Source organism: Poecilia mexicana, unplaced genomic scaffold (assembly GCF_051168715.1).
Source record: "Poecilia mexicana isolate PSO_F unplaced genomic scaffold, ASM5116871v1 scaffold_16, whole genome shotgun sequence".
Taxonomy (NCBI): Eukaryota; Metazoa; Chordata; class Actinopteri; order Cyprinodontiformes; family Poeciliidae; genus Poecilia; species Poecilia mexicana.
In genome coordinates, this window is record NW_028263385.1 from 9,169,170 (window position 1) to 9,188,012 (window position 18,843).

The following is an 18,843-nucleotide window of genomic DNA, read 5'->3' on the forward strand; positions in this document are numbered from 1 at the left end:
ATTATTTATATGACTACTTATACTTAATGGTCATAATATATAATTTTAGTATTTCTTTAATTGTTTTAAACTATAAGAATGTATTGAGTTCTTCTCCTGGACAAGGGCTTTTACAGGCATCATCCACCGACTACAATGTTTAAAATAAAAAAATATTCAGCAAAAAAAAGAAAAATATACATTGTGGTGCTCACATGACCCAGGTTAGTTTAGTTAGATATTTGAAAAAAATATATTTTGTGTATATTTTATTCAAATTTCATGCTTTATCCATAGGACCTGTTTTGTCCCTATTCTCAAGAATCACTGAAATATTAAAATGCAAACATGGACAAAGAAAATTATAAACCACATTGTTTTGGTTTTGTTTTAAGTGCTGTATGATGCTCATCTAAGGTCCGTCTTTAGCTACTGTATATCTGTTGCATTCATCCAACATCTGCCCTGTTAGTGTTGAATGCTACAAATAAGGATTTCACCCAATTCTCACCTGACTGTCTTACTTAGCATTTGTACACTTAAACAGTGTAGATGAAGTTTATGTTTTATTTTATTTTTTTGCTGTTTCAATTAAAGTGCATCATGAAGACAATATGATCAAATTTAGTCTGATAATATTTTTAAATTCCTCAAAACCTAATGTATCTCCTCTTTTAAAGTGTCACATATCTTTAAAATAAAGTACAGCCATGCGAGTTGACTTTTGTTGTCAAGTAGCCAAATAATTTAGCATCTTAGTGTTAGCAACTGTTCGCCCACATTTTCTGAGAAAACAGTAAACATGCTTGACAAGTTTGAAATTATCCAAGTCTTGACAGAGCTAAGCACTGAAAGGCACAGAAAAATACCTTTAAAAAAATAAAACATTATTGAAACAAGCCAACAAATACAGAACTTCCCTGTCTCTGGGATTCTTTCAAATTTTAGAATTTTTAATTCATTTCTTTTATGTTGCATGTTATAATTATTACAAAGATGAATGTGGGATGGTTCTGTCACTCTACTAACACGTAGAGTCACTTATTCCATGGAGAGCTGTAGCTGTGATACATTTCAAACTGATTTTGAGATGCTCTCTTGTTTTAGTGGCAGCAAGAGAGAACGCAAAGACAGAAATAATGATGACTTTGGTTAGGACATGTTATGGCTTGAGAGCAAAGTTCTCAAGCCAAGATGATCACTTCAAACCAAGATGATCACTTCAAAACACCGGAAGTTTGTGTTTGAAAACTTCAAACACAGAGCTAAACACTTGAGGCTTAGCAGAGATGTTTGAACGGATGGATCATAACAGAAGCACTGACTTTACTTAAAATCTGTTCATCCAGTAGGGCATTGGTTGCTTTTATTTGTGCATTAAAAAATATTTTAAAACCCTTAAATATTTCTTTCAGTGAAGGATTTAGAACCCTATCTCTTCTCAGATGGTTGTAAGCAAAAGTTATTCAGCTGTTAGTGTTTTAGAGAATTTAAAACAAAATGACTGAAAATGAGTAAATTCATCCAATTCTATTTACTTAACGTTCTCCCTTCACAGTGCTCCATCCATGTACCTGGTAAATAGAAGAAAAGTATGATCTTTTGACAGCAGTATTTGCTTTATTAACATTCACAATATTTCATTTTTATGTACAGCTGCATATATTACAAATTTCACAGAGGTATTAAAAGTAGCCTACAGTAAAAAAAAAAAAACAACAACAACAAAAACATAGCAGATGCAACAGTCAAAACAGGACATCTAAAAACATTTCTTCCAAGTATAACCCTTAAAGGACCATCAGTTATGATTTACAGCATTCAGGTGTGTAAATTACCAGCATGTTGTTTCAAAGTCTCTTCGTGAATACTGTCTTTTCGGTCCAGAACAAGTGAGCTTCTCCATGAGCTCCCCCTCCCCCAACAACAGCTTCCAGTCTAGACAGCACATGTATATTTTCAGTTTAAATGTGTTCACACAATTTCCTTTACTTGGTCTCAGTAGAAAAAAAAAAAAAAAGACACTTTGTTGTAGTCCAAAGGAAGTTCCCAGCGTCTAACAAAGTTCTCAATCAGCATCTGAATTTAATGCTTTGTCTTCAAACTGTTCACTTCCTCCTGTATGAAGAAAGTTAGTTAGTTAGCTATTTAGAAAATTACAGTTACCTCGAACCACAACTTCTGTATTTTCTTTTCTTGTGGTAACCAGCGAGAAACAGACTGGAGCAAAATATGCCAACTATGCCTTACTGACCTGCAAAGTCAGACGCTTATTTCTCTCCTCCTTCAGTTCTTCTTTCACTTCCTGCATGTCTCGTCTTGTTGAAAATGACAGAAACAAAGATTATTGATGTGGAAAGGTCTAGATGGGTTGACTACACAACAGTGACGGATCTCGCTTTGCTGAAGATGTTTTGACGTATGAAGAAAGAGCAGATTGTCGATTATCTTTGAACACTTTTCTTTTTAAACAAGATTTAATGTATGGAGCATGAAAACTACTCACTCTTGTCGGGTTTGCAGCAGCGCCAGTGCCATCCTCAGCTCTTTGATCTCTGCTTGCAGGCTTGCCACAGTTGGTTCTTCGTCTTTATGGTTTGCAGTTTTATTGCCTGCAACCGCTTTCGGAAAAGCTGGTCGAACTGGAAGCGGAATCTTAGCTGAAAGCTCAGGCTTTGCAGGAACCACTGGGGGTTGTTCTGATACCTTTAAAGATACAAGGGGATTCTTATGACAGTGAACTGCACTTTATGTTACTTAAATACTGAGGTAATGTCAAAAGCCCACTGACGATGCATTTCGAAATATAGAGAATGAGAAAGAGAGAGCATTTAACAGACAGGTTGGGTCTGAGCATTTCAGAATCTGCCACCATCCAAGACCAAGAGAAAATTTACACTGAACATCATTTGAAAACATCTACTATACTGATGACGATTTCCAACCCTATGTCACCACAGTGTCGACATCTTTCATGATGGCAACAATCAGCTGGATAATGCACCATGTCACAAATTTTAAATAGTCTCTGACTAGTTCTCTGTACTCCAAAGTCACCAGATCTAATTACAGTAGCATTTGGTACATGGTGGAAGGAGAGATCGCTGTTCAAGATTTGCTCGAAACTTACACATAGATTCTGATGCTCTGTTGGTTTGAGAGGTTGCTAAATGTGTCACTGACCAAGTAGTAAGTGGAAGACCGATACGGTCAGAACCTGCTCGCGATTCAACTCCCAGGATGCTTGACTATTAGTAAAGCATTTTATTATCTATATACACTATGACTAATACTTGGGCAACCTTCGAAACAATAAACTGAAGATAATCCCACCTTCCCAAGCAAAACATAGCTGTTTTTTTTAAGTCTAGTGTTAAAATTAAAGTGTGTGCAAACTGTAGTGAGCCTGAGTGTACAAATACATAGAACATGAAGATGCAAAATGTACAGATGCTTGAAGAGTGCAGGAAGAAAAGTCTCAAACTGGTTGGATTTAATGTTCAAATATTCAGAATCCACCAGACGCGTCAGTAAACGTTACAAACCTTTTGCAAGACAGGCAGTTTGTCAGTTTGGGGCATTTTTGGTGATGGTTCTGCATCCGTCTGGTCTGTTGCATTCTGCAATAGAGAATTAATGCAAAAATTCACTCTCATGCTTTGCGATCTTAACGAGGCGTGTCGATTGAGCAACCATCTTGAAACCCAGATGATACTTCAGAGAATTGCTTTGTTCATTTCCCAGAATTAATTTTCAGCCCACAAAGCTCGTGCTTGAACTTGTCGCTCTAAGCTATCAGAATGTTGGCAGCTCATGAGAAGTCGAAGAAAAGACAGCTATTTCTTTTCTAATCATACCTTGCCTCAATTTTTATTTTATCAATATTAAATGTTTATATGAGAACCCAAAAGTTAAGCTAGACAATTTGTCCAGAAGAGGAAAACAGTCCCTCAAAAAACAACAACAAAAACCCATTTATATCCATGTATAACTACTGACTTTGTATAAAATCAGTATACAGAATGGCTAGTAGTCATGCACTCTCCAAATCTGGTCTTTATGAAGGACTGAAAAGAAGAAAACCAGAAGAAATCTCTTTTGCATTTTGCCACCAGCCATGTTGAGGATACTGCAAACATGTGGAAAAACTAAGTGGTCTACATGCAAAACCCAATGTGTGGAGAACTAACTCTGCACAGGGGAACCATGGTGGTGGCATTTTATGCTGTTGGAGATGCTTTGCCAGCTTAAGGACAGAGAAGCTAGCCAATGTCGACGAGCTAAACACATGACCATGTTGAAAGGCAAAATGAATGGTTCAGGTCAAAGCATTAATGTACTGGGATATCTGAAAGTGCAGACTTAAAATAAATTTAGAATCCAGAATATTTATTTTGAACAGATTCTGTCCAGTATTACTAAAAAAAAAAAGGGGGGGGGGAGGATGGAATGGAATGGGCATCAATGTCAGTCTCTAGCTATAATTCCAGTGCAAGGTGTCTCTATGAAATGCACTGAGTGGAATACCTGTAATTCAAGACTTCTACTTGAAAACTATTAATTTAAAATCCATTTATTCAAATATATTCAAATGGCTTATTGTCCCACGAATATTCTGATTTGGAAGCAGTTAGCTTCCCATTAGTGCCACAGGATGACATTTAAAATAAAAAAAAACCCTCATAAATGGTAACATATTATTCATCATCACTGATACGCAAAGAAAGGTGACAATATTCATGGAATATTTTTGCATCTGTACAAACTGCGGTTAACACAACCCATGTGGAACTTTGCGTAAGCCCACATTGCAAAACCTTTGCATAACAGCAGGCAAAGGGCTGTTGAAACAAAAATTTGTCTAATACGGAACTCACTTGTAATGTAGCACTCAAGTTTGTTGGTGGCCTCCTTTGTGGAGGCTTGGCTCTATTAGCGGTGGGATGAGTCAGCTTTTCAGTTTGCACATCCAAGCCATCAAACTGGTCGACCGCCTCATCCTCTGGCTGCTTTTGCGAGATGGGAACTGCATCCCCGTTGGTGCTACTGAATATAGTAGATAAAGATTTAAATAGTCAGGTTTTGTTTGCATATTTAAAGGTTTAAATGTAAAGTCTGAAACAATAAAGAGGACAAAAAAATGTTCAAAACATCATCATGTTTTCAAAGGAAAACCAAACTAACTTGAAAGACATTGTTTTTTTCAATCTGCAGGTGCAGACCATGCCAGCTGAGGTTCAAAGTGCAAACTTGCTCATTCTTGCACATCTTGCTCATTCATGCATCTGGTTCAGATTCACTGTATGCGTGTGGTTAAGTTTATACGCACGCATGAAATAATTGCTACTCAACTTATCTGATCTTTAAGCTCACAGACTCATCTGATCAGATATTAAAAAAAAAAAAATTCCTCCAGAATGTACAGACATTAAATGATAGGCAGAAAATACTACAGGATTCTAGAAAGAACTAAAATGATGCATTTTTGTGATGGCTTCCTCATAACGTCTTCAAGGCAGAACTAGTTTTCTTTTGAGTTCAGCGTGTGTGCCTGTTGTGTTTTGTTCAGGAAACAGGAAATGAGCCGTTCTCATCTGTTTAAGTCTGATTTGACTCAGCTGAGTTTCCATTGAGCCACTAAATGGCAAGCATCCTGGCATTCTTCTGTAAGGACTCCAAGGCAACTGGTGGTGGCCACCAAAAACCTGCAATGGGATCTAAAAGCAGGGATTCTGGTGCCAGACCAAAGAGCAGAATGGGTTCCTGACATTTTCTAAAACACCAATTGTGCAGCAGGGTGGCTGGAAACAACTAGCTGCAGAAAGTCTCTAGCAACTTAGCACAGAAATTAGCAATGGAAGAGAACGACTTCTGTGTGACTTACACTGGTAAAAGCTTGTGAGGTTTTTCTTTGATGGGCGGCGGAGAGGGTTTGATTGTTGGCAGCTTTATTTTGGTTGGAGGATTGCTTCTCAAGTCTTTCTGCTCTGGTTTATCATCTGTAAAACAAACACATTGTAATTGATCTATCATCAAAAATCATGTGGTCTAATCCTATATTAGCCGAATTTTCAGTCACATATACCTTTTGCATGTGTTTGATCATTTTTATCCATTGCAGTTGCTTCTTTTTTTGCTGGAAGAATAAAAAACAAACAAACATTAATTTGCCTGGAAGGACTCAAATATCAACACTGCAGATCTGAGCTGAGATTCAACATTGGGCAGAATTTAATTTTGATTTTCCTGCAATACACTTTCTTTGAATTTGTTGCCAAGTTACTTCAACAGTATTTCTCTGCCAGCAGCCAACTTCCCGGGTGTGTTTCTGCTGTGCATGCACTAGCAGATCTGGAGGATGGCATTGCAACGGAGCCAACATTTTCAGCAAAGAGGTCACAGAATCCTGCATGGTGTTTTCCCCATTCTTCCTGTGTGTTAACTGCTTTAGTATTGTGAGTGTTTGAGCTGCTAAAAGTCAGCATGAGAGTTGTCACTTCTGTAGCACAGGGAACACAGGGCAAGTACCTTGCAATCCAGGCTTAAACCCCCCTTCACACACATACACACACACACCATCGAAGCTATGCACGCTTAACGGTGTATCTGAAAATTTTCTGAAAATGTAACATTGATACCCAGATTTTTACCCTTTGGTGAATAAGATGATCAAACAAGGCACACCGTGTGACATCAGTGTGTCTTCACACACTGCAAGCTTAACTGAGTGAAAACAACCTCGATAGTAAGATCATCAGGTTGTGCACTGCCTCCCTCTTGAAGATTCTCTACTTTTCTGGTTTTCTTTTGTTTTGGTAACTACTTTTGTAGTGCTCTCAGGTGTTATGATATGGGGAAGACTTATTTTCACGAGTACAACCAGTGTACCGTAACTGAGAAGATTTTCTGAATGATTGACTCCATTTATTTATTTATTTTTTGACATGCTAAACATTTAGAAGAAAGTCCCCATCGATACCCCGAGAAAAATCTATGCCACTCACAAGAATAACAAAATGGATTTAATATTTTTTTTGTAAGTAAAAGTTTGTATTTAGTGTTAAAATAATTTGCCGCATAGTGTGGTTTTTAAGCTCGTCTCAATTTCAGGTCTGTGGCTGGATATGAAAATTGTTGTTCATCGACTCGCTGCCGTATTTGACAGAGCTCGAGTTATTTTGTAAGAAAGGTAAAGAAATAAGATATGTTGCACTGGTAGATATTTAATATGCAAAAAGACTTGCAGCACGCTTTTCAAAAAATAAATTGCTAAATAAAAAAGGACAACTATGCATCCTCTGTTTTACACTTCATAGTTATGCACTCACTATTTTGTTTCAAATACTCAACTACACCCCTTACTAGAACTGCCCTCTGGGTAGTGAGCCACATTACCCGCCACTTACACAAAGTATCGGAAATTATCAGTCCAAAAGAGAAGAATAAGTTTCAAGAGAAAATATGTCACAACTACTGTAATAATTGAACTATCAAAGTGTTAAGTGTGCAAGAACTGGAGGTGATGTGAGAGAACCTAAACACAGGCCTGGATCTATAATGTTAACCTCAAAAGCACAAAAACTGCTGAGCATGACCAAATTATGCTTCATTACAGATGGAACAGTCGAAATAAAAAGCGGACGACTGCACGGTTTTAAGACAATAGCCCTACCTTGGCTGCTCAGAGCATTGTGCCACATTTCCCTCTCAAGCAAGTCATCCACAGAGCAGTAGTGGCTCAAACGCTGGTTCTATCTGGCTGTAAAAATCTCTGTGACAGAGCTCTCGTCTCCCCCTCCGCCCCCTTGTTTCCTCCAAGACTCCTGAACTGTGTCACATGATCAGTTTAACCATCCCCCAGTCTTACTACAGTCTGAGACATCCTGTGAAATTGTGATACCGCCTTGCATCATATGAAATTATGATGACGTATTAAGAGGTTAGTTGGTAAAACTTGTGTAAAGCAACTCGGTAACATGCCTCCTAGCAAATGTTTTAAATATGTCTCCTTTAAATGTGCTACCATAGGAGAGAGTTTTGTAAACAAACACATTGATCATTTTTGATAATGTGCCACATGTGCTTCAGACCACAGTCTTAAATTATAACACATCCTGCTTTGAGGTACCTTGCGATATAGTCTGTAGATGAGCTTATTTAAATGTGTCTAAATGTGCTCTCATTACTCTGTTGAACTCGCTAAACAATAAAATAATACCCATATAACCTGTTTAAATAAATCAAGTTTGAAAATTAATTTTTTTTTCCACAACAAACTATAATACATTTAATTTGAACTTTGTAAGCTAGACAATTATGTTGTTCATATTTGTGAAATGGTAAAAAATGCACATTTTTTCAAAAATCTGAGTGTGATTTGCATACATCTTGTTATCAAATCTATGCACAACAAAGTTTTGCTGCAATTTCAGTGCCAAGTCTTTTTGGGTACTTCTCTTCAAACTTTGCACATCAAGAGGCAGATGATTTTTTTTCTCTCATTCATGTTTGCAGAGTAGTTCTAGTTTAGTCAGATTGAATTGAGAACATCTGTGAGCAAGAAATCCCAACCATTTCCACATGATCATTTAGGTTTAGGATTCTGATGAGACCATTTGAACACCTGAATATGACTTGATCCAAACCATGTTACTGTAGCTTTGGCTGTATATTCAACAACCCTGGTTGTTGTTCTGCTGGAAGGTGAACACCAGCCTTATGTCTTCTGAAGATATAATTTAGTTCACCTTCCCATCAACACTCTGAGCAACTCCCCTGTCCCTGCAAAAGAAAGCCATCCCCACACTGTGATCCTTATAAGATCATGTTTCTTCATGGAGATGGCATGTTAACGTTTTTCCTCCATGTGTAGCATTTTGCATGTAGGTCTGAAAGTTATTTTGCCGTCATCTGATCTGGGTATGCTATTCCACATTTGGCCTCCCTACGTGGATTATGGTAAATTGGAACTGGAACCTTTTCTAGCTTTCTTCCAACAATAACTTTCTCCTTGTAAATTGTCCACAAACATAAGATAAGTAGTGCGCATGTCTACTACATGCGCACTACTTTACTTTACTTTAGGGGAGCTGCAGAGATCTGCAGCTCCCCTAAAGTTTTTCTTGTTTTTGTGACTGGTTCTCTGATTAATGCCTACCTTAATCAACCCATCTGTTTAGACAGAAAACCACGGATTGGCAGGTCTGTAGTCTGATACACTTCAGTCCAACTACTGATGGATTAAACTGAGTTGAACAGTGTATTCCTCAGTCATTATGATGCTTTTCCTTCTCTTACAAAACTGAGTCCATCACAAAACAGCTGTATATGAGATTAAACTGCATACAGTTTGACTCCTGCATACTTCTGAAGTGCGTTTTGCTTGACCTCATTTAGGGGCATGTAAAGGCTGAATGAATACGTGTTATACAAATATTCCTTGTGTCATTTTCCTCCAACTTCAGCAGTGTGCTATTTTGTGTTGATTATCAGATAAATTAAAATAAAATAAAATGCATTGAGGTTTTTGTTTGAAATTCTAGAAAGTATTCTTAGAAAGCTTAAAGGTCATGAATACTTAATCAAAAAATAAAATAGTGTTTTTAATACCCGATGAATTAATTGTTGGAAGAAAAGTTTATAGATGATTCCAAACAGGAAAGCTCCAAAGCAGCACAGAGAACAACATCTTACAACTTGCACCACTACGTCTCATCTGCACTTTTATAAAACATCATCTCCTAGGAGAATAAAGGAATGCAATAACTACGTGAGTCGGGACTTGTTCTGCAGTCCTGACAAACTGTGAATCTTGCTTCCAAGTTTAACATCTGCTCAGAAAGCAGTTCAACCAGGTCCAAAAGAATAAGCCCACAGTCAGACCCAAATATTCAGAAATATTAACGCCAACTCTCCAAAAAAGTGTCAAACATCATAACGCCAACTCTCCAAAAATGTGTCAAACATCATCTGCTGTTATGCAGCTGGGTTCCGTCAGAACAGAAAACATGCTGTTCTCTTACCTGGGAGTTTTATAGTGTTTCCTCGAACAGGTGGTTGGTTTGTGATTCCAGACTAGAAGAGAAGAAACAGAAACTTAAAATGGGTTTCGTTCTGGGTCTTTTGGTTCGTTACAAGCAGCTGCACAGTTTTTCCGCAGTGGGAAATTTCCAGTGAGTAAGTGTAAAGAGGAGCTTGAGTCATAATGGGCTGCAAACCTCCTAAAGCGACACTATGGACCAAAATAAAGGGATTAAGCACCAATTCCAAACAATAAAACGTATTACTATTAAACATGTTCATGGTTTCGTGCTGATACAACAGGATGTTTTAAGACCTTCTGGCTAGACAATGTGGGAAAAAAAAAAAAAAATCCACACCAGCTGTGATCTGTTTGCTGTGGTTGTGTGTTTACTCACTTGCAGAATGTCTTTTGGTGGTAAAATCATGACAAAGTTGTCAGGAAAGAAGCCGTGGCGGCCGTTCAGCTCCCCCTCCCACCAGCCTTCATCTTCCGTTTCCTTTAGAACAAGATTAAAGCGACACATTAGAGCCCCAGTGTCCTTTGGGAGGTTAAATCGCTGAACACAAGAGTCTCAAAAGGTCAAACAAAATACAAATTCCTTATTATTTTATGAGACAGGGGAAAAAATTACTTTGCTAACTGCTTCATGTCAAAAAGTGTGTCCTGACAAATCAGTTCCAGTAGTCTATATAAGGGCCCTGTTTTTTTTTGTTTTTTTTTAAACAACATTACATACTATGATATTTCTTGGTATTTAGGATGTCAGATTGGCTCTTGCTCTGGCTGACTCAAGTGAGTTTCCTGAACTAAATTAAAGTTGCTCTGCACCATTACCCATTTGGAAACAACAGTGAAATTTTAGGACTGCACTATAATTTCACTGTTGCCAACTGCTTTATGATTAGCCAAGCAAAAGACAATTGTCTGATTGCTTTAGAGAATCATAAATAAAAAAAAACTATTATAAGCTCCTTATTAAGTCCAGGAAATTAAAGTGTTCATTTTCGTAAATTAATTACATAGATTTCAATGCGTTAAAAATTTTAATATACTCTTACGGAATTTATTTGTTTATTTTTTTTTACATACATAAGTCCCAGACTGAAATCTGTTTATTGTGTTTCAAAGATGCCTTTAAATCTGATTCCAAGCTCCATCCATAAACAATGGCCATGAACAACAAAGCTGCCTTCCTTGGCACACTGGGGATTCATTTTTGCTTCAAAAAAATGACAGGACACTGGAAAAGACTATTGTTGTGGGCAAGTTGTCCAAAAAGGTGTTAGTGTATCACAGAATATATTCAAGCCGAAAATACTATCTCAATGCTGGACATGTTGCAGCAAGCAGCGCTGATGTCAGTATCCACAATTTCTAAATAACTATTTTTTCAGAGAAGTTGCATAAAAAAATAATAAAATCAGATTCCTGAAACACTCGAAAGCTTAAATGATATAATAGTACTTTTCACTACACTGGTGCATAAATAGCCTAAATAATATGTTAAAAATAAATATCTGCTTTTGAGCTCAAATGGAAATTTACTCCAAAACTTGGCAGTAATAAGGGGTTTGAATTGCTTATTCTGTTTTTGATTAAATACTATTAAAAAAAAGACCTATTAGCTCGATTAACAAATTTTAATCAAGTCCCACCGCTGCATCTTATTGAGGAGATTTTAAATAACTGCACTGTCTCCTCTTCTCTCAACGATTTCACACTATACTCCGGCAAACATAGCGATACATCAGTACCACCATTATAAGACAAGCCCCACAAATGTGGGCAAACACTTTTCTCTGTTTAGGAAATAACATTTCTTGTTGCTTCTCATCGTTAGACCCAAGTCATAGACGAACGAACACTAAACAGTGGAGTGAACAAACTTTGAGAGTCTTATGTGTTTTGTCACCAAGGAAATGCTGAATAGTTTGTATGAGAAACAGAAAATAAAAATAAAACAAAAAAAAATAATAAAAGTATCTGGAAGTATCTTGTGTCTTCCACATAAAGACGACATTCACTCTTTATGGAACAAGTCTGTAATAAAAAAAAAAAGAAGAAAAAAAACCCACTTCCCAACATGTGTATGCTTTTCCATATTTGGTCACATAGCAACCACAGACGTAAATATATTTTCCTCTATTTTATGTGAAAGAAAATACAAAGTAGCGCCCTTCTGTAAAGTGTGTGTGCATGCGTACTTATTAAATAATTTATTACAAAGAATTATATTGAAACCTACAAAGATGTGTTTATTTTGTCTTTATCTCATCACAACTTCAACTCCGATGTTTTCTTTTTTTATATGAAGGTTCCTGTAAATTTTTGTTAAATTTTGGATGAACTGCCAAAAATATGAAAGTACCTCAGCTATGAAAGGTTACAACCTAAAATGTTTTCAGTAAGTAAAAAAGTCTTAACAACTGTTTTTCTTTATTTATTACAGTATTAAACTTGGTATTGTTTTCTTTTCTCTTATTTGATCTCTGTACAAATAATTTTTTTGTCTCATCACAAGCTTGTCCCCCCGCCTAGGTGTGAAGGTGCCATTTTTATTTCCTTGAGAGAGAAAAAAACTGGTTTTTCCTGTTCAATGTGACAAGTGATGATAAACACAGAAGCTACCACAAAGAGAAACAACATTACAAGGAAGGGAGGACTGCAGGTACACCATGTGAGACATTCTGTGAGGAAAAGGACACGACGCTCAAACCTTGTTCAGAATGGCTACAACGTTCCCCTTCTTCAATTCCAACTCATCTGGTGCTGTGGCCTTATAGTCAAACATAACCTGGCAATACTCCACACCTTGGAGAGAAACACGAGAGATAACATGATCTAGGAAGCTGAGAATTATTTGAATCATGTGACAGGAAATGAAGGTTTCAACACTGATGACTGATTCCATCCGCTCCCGGAATCACGACAATAACAGCTCAGACTGTAAATGTTGGTGACTAACTGCAAATGAAGGTCATAAACCTTCAGCCTCTCTGATATTTCATTCTGTTGTCTATTCTGACAAATCAAGCCACGACTCCACCTAGATCACACACGAGTGAAGTCATTGTCAAAGTTTGTGTCTGACTAAAAATAACCTGTTGAGCTGCTTTCAACTGGTGTTTAAAATAGAAAGTGTGTTAGCCGCGTTTATGGACAAACAAAAGCCTTCAGGCAGCTGGGAAGATTTAAGGAGGGTAGGAACTCACGGTTCTTTGCCTTGTTTCTCACACTGGCTCGCTGGGATATCTTTATAGGAAAAGAAGGAATATAATAATTAACAGAATGACAGTTCACAAAAGTTCGAGTGATCTTATTTGTGGTAGACATACATCTTTGTTAAACACAGCCTCTGACAGTTTAGGCCTGGCCTTGGCCTCGTTTTGCTTTGCGTCTGTTGGAAAAATATCGAAATTAGATTTGGAGAGTACGTTAAAAGAAAACGCATAGCACATTGTTTGGCTACCAACCTTTGGGGGAAACAAAAATTTCTTTGACAAAATTTGATGGAAATGCTCCCAATTTGCCATTTTTCAGGCCCATCCACCAACCATCTTCAATCTGCCGTTTAAAAAGAGGAAGAAAGGGAACAGGTAAATGTTTTTGATTAATCTTACATACCCACATTGACGATAAATATCTTGTGTGCATTCCAGAGATTAAAATCTGTCCAAGCAGGTTTGTCTGATGATTCCCAGAATTGACACGTACAGATTAAGTTTGTAAATGTAAAAAAAAAAAAAAATGCTTTTGACTTAAGAATACAGAGTATGCACTTTCAAAGCTGTTACAATACAAATACATAATTTCCTATGTTATAATCAGTATAGAATTGCAAATAAATTTAATAGGCATACATTAATCTATTTTAATACACTGAGTCTATCACTTTTCAATCTTAATTATTGTCACTTTATTGTTAAAGGATTTACTTATTTACATGCAGCACTTTTGGACTTCCATAGAAAAATAATTGCCCTCTGAATACCAGTGGCATTTGACACAATATTTAAAGGTTTCATTTGCATGAAATGTTTAGGATTTTGCTTTAGGAACTCACTTGACGATTGTTGTTTTTCTGGGCAGCTAAACAGTAATTAAAAGTTTTGGGGCAATGTTTTATCCACTTAAAAATATCTTTCAGCTACAGCAGGCTGGGCTTTCAGCCTAAATGCATCATGATAGTTGAAATAAAACATCGTTGTACCTCTCTGACGATCTCCAAGGTTTCACCGACTGCCAGCTCCAACTCGTCTTCATTTTGGGGAGTGTATGCAAAGGCGACCTCACATTTCCTGGTCTGAACCGCATTCTTTGCTGAAAAAGATAAGGTAAATAAACAAGAAGCCATATCAGTAATCACAGATTAATTTAAAAAAAATAATCCTTCAAAGTCGCTGCTTGTTTTCATCTTCCCCAACCTTCTCTATACAGTATATTACAATTGGCCTTTGTGTGAGCGGATGTGGCTGCATATATTTACAGACGGCTTACTGCCCTCTCGGTATGACTCTCTTCACCGCAGCGACCACAGTGTTTAACACGTCTTTTTTTAGATTACAAAAGACAAAACTAAACAACTCCACTGCTTTTTCTTCTTGGTTTATTTTAAGTTGACTGGTGTGCAAACTTAGAAAACTGGCATATTTTGGGAAATCAATAAAATCGTTCAAAACTGTCCGACAGGGAGAATTTGGATACCAAGTTAGGTTTTGTCAAATTATCACTAATATTTCCACTAGATATCACAGAGGGCTTATAGTAAATCCTTGTTTTAGTTGATTTTAGTATTTAAAACAATCTGAAAATCTTCATGTAAGTGAAATACAAGCTGTGCTAGTTAATATCAAATATCTACACTGGACCATTGTCGAGTTTGTAGTTTCCTCTGCTGAACGTCTGTGTCACCATTAGCGCCTGAAGTGGTCGGGTTTGTCTGCCTGGTCAGCTAATTGTCAGTAGGCTACTCCTAGGTAGTTACCAAACAAAGAGATTTGTAACAGCACAGGAATGCTCCGTCCTCAATGCCTTTGCATTTGACTGACTAGTCTCAGTAAATGAGGTGGATAAATACAGTCAGAAGACTTAACTACTGATCAGTTTGATTAAACCCACTGGGTGGTAATTCAAAAAAAAAAAAAAAAAAAAACTAGGTTACCTGGAGCTCTGCTATCAACTTGAATCAACGGTACAAATAACTTCACTTAATTGATTCACTATGAAATCAAAAATGAAAGCAGAACATTTTGTTTTGGCAGTGTGAAAATGCTTAGCCAAGAGAAAATTTGGATTAAGCAAATATTGCATTTCTTTCAATATGTTAAACTTTTTTTTGTTGTTTGACAAAACAGGGGGGGGGGGGGGACCACTACGCTACCTGAACACACCAGAGAAGTGATACAGTCATAGGTCCTGATTTTCATGCTTCAGAACAAGTTTATTGGGCATATTTGTGTTTTTTAGTGCAATGTCTTTCATTTTTAAAACATTTTGTTTGTAACTCAATGTTAGTTAAATGGATCAAAAGGTGAAAAAAAGCAAAGTATAAAACAAAGTCAAAAAAGCCCTAGATGCTTTCAGAACCACTAAAAAAATCAAAACTAAGTACTTAATTTGAACAAAAAATTGGACTGAGATACAGAGACATATTTCTTGTTGAGGGGCAAACAGATCAGAGGGGAAACTTTGATTTTGGTTTGACTCTTTTTAAAAAAATGTTAAAATAAATAAATAAAGCCATAAGTAAACAACAAATTGAGCTTTTTTATATATATTCGGATGCCCTCTGTGCTTCACCCTGGACATAATTGTTAATTTATAAGTAAAATGTTCTTGAGATGAGTCTCATAACGCTACTGACAAAAGTAGGATTTTAAAAATTGCTCCTTGTCAAAAAATAAACATTTAGATGTTTTTTTTTTTATGTTCTATATACTTTATATTTGTCCTGTCATGTAGACATTTATGGGACAATGCTTCTTCTGTGTACAGAATAAATACACAACTATTGTGGTATTGTACGCTTAATTAGGTGATTATAAGGAATATAAATATGAGACACTGCTAGCGTGTCTCATATTGATCATTTCAAATGTTAAAAGGCAGACGTACCAATTTTAATTTACTGCTCATCTGTTTTTGACCACAGCAAATATATGTAAAAATATCACTTTAAAGGGAAAATCGATCAACTATTTTCTATTTTTCAAATTCTTAAGTGTTTGCAAGAAAAGTAGAACATTTTAATTTCATACGTTTTCTGATGCTTCGTGGTTCCCTCATGCTGTCTCCCATCAAATAGACAGGAATATCCTGCATTGGAAAAGACAAAATGAAATATTTAGTGCATGTGCAGTTAAAAACACATGCACCCGCAAAATGACACTTCCCAGTGACTCAACATACTTTGGCAAAGGTTGCTGGGAAAATGCCTCTCTTCCCCCTCAGCTCTCCTTGGAGCCATCCGTCTTCGTTGGCCTTGGTGACGTTTGTGACCACTTCGCCCATCTTCACCGTTAGCTCATCACTCATGGTGGCCTCAAAGTCGACCAGCACCAGCACCTCTGTAGAGACTTCACAAATGGGGCAGAAAATTAGAGGCGTCTCACAATGGCTGTGGCCTCACAGCTGATGCGTCCTGACACTTCAATATCTAGACAAACCTCTTTAAGCACTCGAGGTTACACAGGAGTCAGTGTGGAGTAGCTGACAGAATTTCTAGGTTTCTATTTTTTTACTTGCAAAACTCACTTTTAATGTTAGTACTCTCCAGCAGCATTAACATGACACATTTAAATACTAAAACACATCAGCGAGAATGATCTTTGGAATGAAATGGCAAAAACAAACAAGTATATTGAGGTGATGTAATGCGGTGTAGTGGCATTTACCTACAGTTTAAAGACTTTAGTTTCACTTGCAAGTCAAATTAAAGTACTTATCTTACATGAGCAATATTTCTTCAACTTCATTCTTTCATTCCTCAACTGTTGCCCTCCATGCTTAAGGCTCAACCCATCCCCCAGGAAAAACTATCCACAAATTATTTTAAAAATATGAAATACCGATCGGCATAATGGCAAAGCTGACTCACCCATGTTGTTTTTTTGTCGTTCTCCCTGGGTCTGAACTGTATAAATCCTTCACAAAGCAGCAAAACAGCAGCTAAGCAAAAGCAGAACCGAAAGGTTGTGGTTCTGGTGTCTGACTGAGATAAATGGAACTCAAGGCCCTTCTTCCGCGTTGTCAAACATTAACATTGAGCAACTTATCCTGAGGCCAGTCATGACAAGTCAGCAGCAAGGAGTAGGACGGATTTCACATGGGCTTTACTGGAGGAGAAAAAATAAGACAAACAGGTACAACGGGTTTACAGTAAAAAAGACAAAAACAAAAACCAGAAGTCATATGGGCTCCATTCAATGGATGACAATAACTTGCCTAGGGCATCTAAAATTTTAAGGCCACAAAAGTTAGAATAGGTTCTTGTATTTTACTCAACTTCCATATAAAATTAAATGAATTCAGGTAGAACAGCATTTAACTAGGTGCTGAATCAACACTACAACGCTTGAGATGACATAAAAGATTTTCCAAAGTATGTTTCTTATAAAACCACATCAATCTCAGTTAGCAGATTATGAGACTTGCACTTCCTTCTTTGATTGTCTGAAGACAAAGCCTAGATGATCTAGTTTGAAAAAAAAATCTACTTCAAACATATCTGTATAAGAGTACTGTAGTTGAGAAGCAACAACTGTTTCTCCAATTGATGACACTTTTGATCATTGGCATGGGTATCACAATTAGTCAAACCACGGCTCTGGCTTTTATAGGTGTGGCCACACCTGCCACTCTTCAACTAGCTCCACCTGGTTGTTGCTTCCCTTTACTGTGAATGAGTCAAGTTTGACCTTTTACTTACTCTGATTATGTTTTTTCAGGTCTCTTAGAAAAGGGTTTACCAGGATATTAGCTCTTGCCCAAGTAACCTTCTTATTCACAGAGGCAGGGCCCAGAAATGCCCAAGATTTTAATGTTTTAGGAACTTGTTAAGTAATGTAGAAAACAACTGCATGCTATATGTTAACATCTTACTTGAATTCTCTTATTTTACTAATTTGGAAATTGTTTCATAAACCAATCAGCTGTGGCTGTAAATACTGATAAATGTGTTAAACATTTGAAGGGAGTAAGTAGTTTTATTATATAGAATTACGACATGTTTGCAGCTTTATGAAAACCACTTTAATCATGAGAATCGGTAGTATTTTGAACTCTTTCTCCAGTTGTGCTCTTGGTTGTAGTTGACAGTTTTTTTTTTTTATTTTTTTTATTGTTGTCCAAAACTGACAAGTGGTAAACATTTGTGAAATCAGCAGAGCATGGTGCTGAAAGTTGCCAAAGAATGATGAGTTTATGTTTGAAATGCCAAACTCACTCCGTAATATGAACTGAAGACAAATGTGAAATGTGAAAACAAAGTCTGCAGCTGCAGTTTGAGGTCATGAAGTGAAGATTTACATGGCAATTTCTCTGGTTTGGAAGAAAAAGTCAGAAGAAAAGTCAATGAGATCAAAGCAAACTGGTAACCTGTGGAGGGATTTAAAAGCTCTCAGTTATAAGCAATAAATACTCCAATTCTGAAAACTAAACTTCTGGCTGCATTTTGATAGATGTAATTTCTGTACTGGTTTTGACTGTCGACTGATGTGCAACAGCACGAATGGGCATGTCTCTTCCATAAACAATAGCCAGAAAAGCCGACGTTACACTATCGAGTCACGCAGTGACTGTGCAAGTCTCACATTTTTCCAGGTAATGTCTATTTTGCTTAA

The 18,843-nt window shown here is 36.9% G+C and overlaps 1 protein-coding gene and 1 long non-coding RNA gene across 2 annotated transcripts in view; one reads left to right on the forward strand and one right to left on the reverse strand.

Annotated features, from left to right (window-relative positions):
* Window positions 1-1,579: 1,579 nt before the first annotated feature.
* mnmip1 (manchette microtubule inner protein 1) lies at window positions 1,580-17,312 on the reverse strand. Its single transcript, XM_014996283.2, has 17 exons — window positions 17,100-17,312; window positions 16,412-16,578; window positions 16,261-16,318; window positions 14,214-14,323; window positions 13,477-13,567; window positions 13,339-13,400; window positions 13,216-13,255; window positions 12,720-12,814; window positions 10,398-10,499; window positions 10,002-10,053; window positions 6,065-6,115; window positions 5,864-5,978; window positions 4,857-5,025; window positions 3,525-3,599; window positions 2,486-2,685; window positions 2,234-2,297; window positions 1,580-2,097 (listed from the first exon to the last, which is right to left on the reverse strand). The coding sequence occupies exons 1-17, from the start codon at window positions 17,101-17,103 to the stop codon at window positions 2,065-2,067; spliced, it is 1,488 nt and encodes a 495-aa protein (XP_014851769.1). The 5' UTR covers window positions 17,104-17,312; the 3' UTR covers window positions 1,580-2,064.
* The window catches only part of LOC148154975 (uncharacterized), a 75,921-nt gene continuing 70,543 nt past the window's right edge, over window positions 13,466-18,843 (forward strand). The window contains exons 1-2 of the long non-coding RNA XR_015765728.1: window positions 13,466-13,599; window positions 14,233-14,337. This is a non-coding gene — a long non-coding RNA (uncharacterized LOC148154975). The remainder of the gene's footprint in view (window positions 13,600-14,232; window positions 14,338-18,843) is intronic.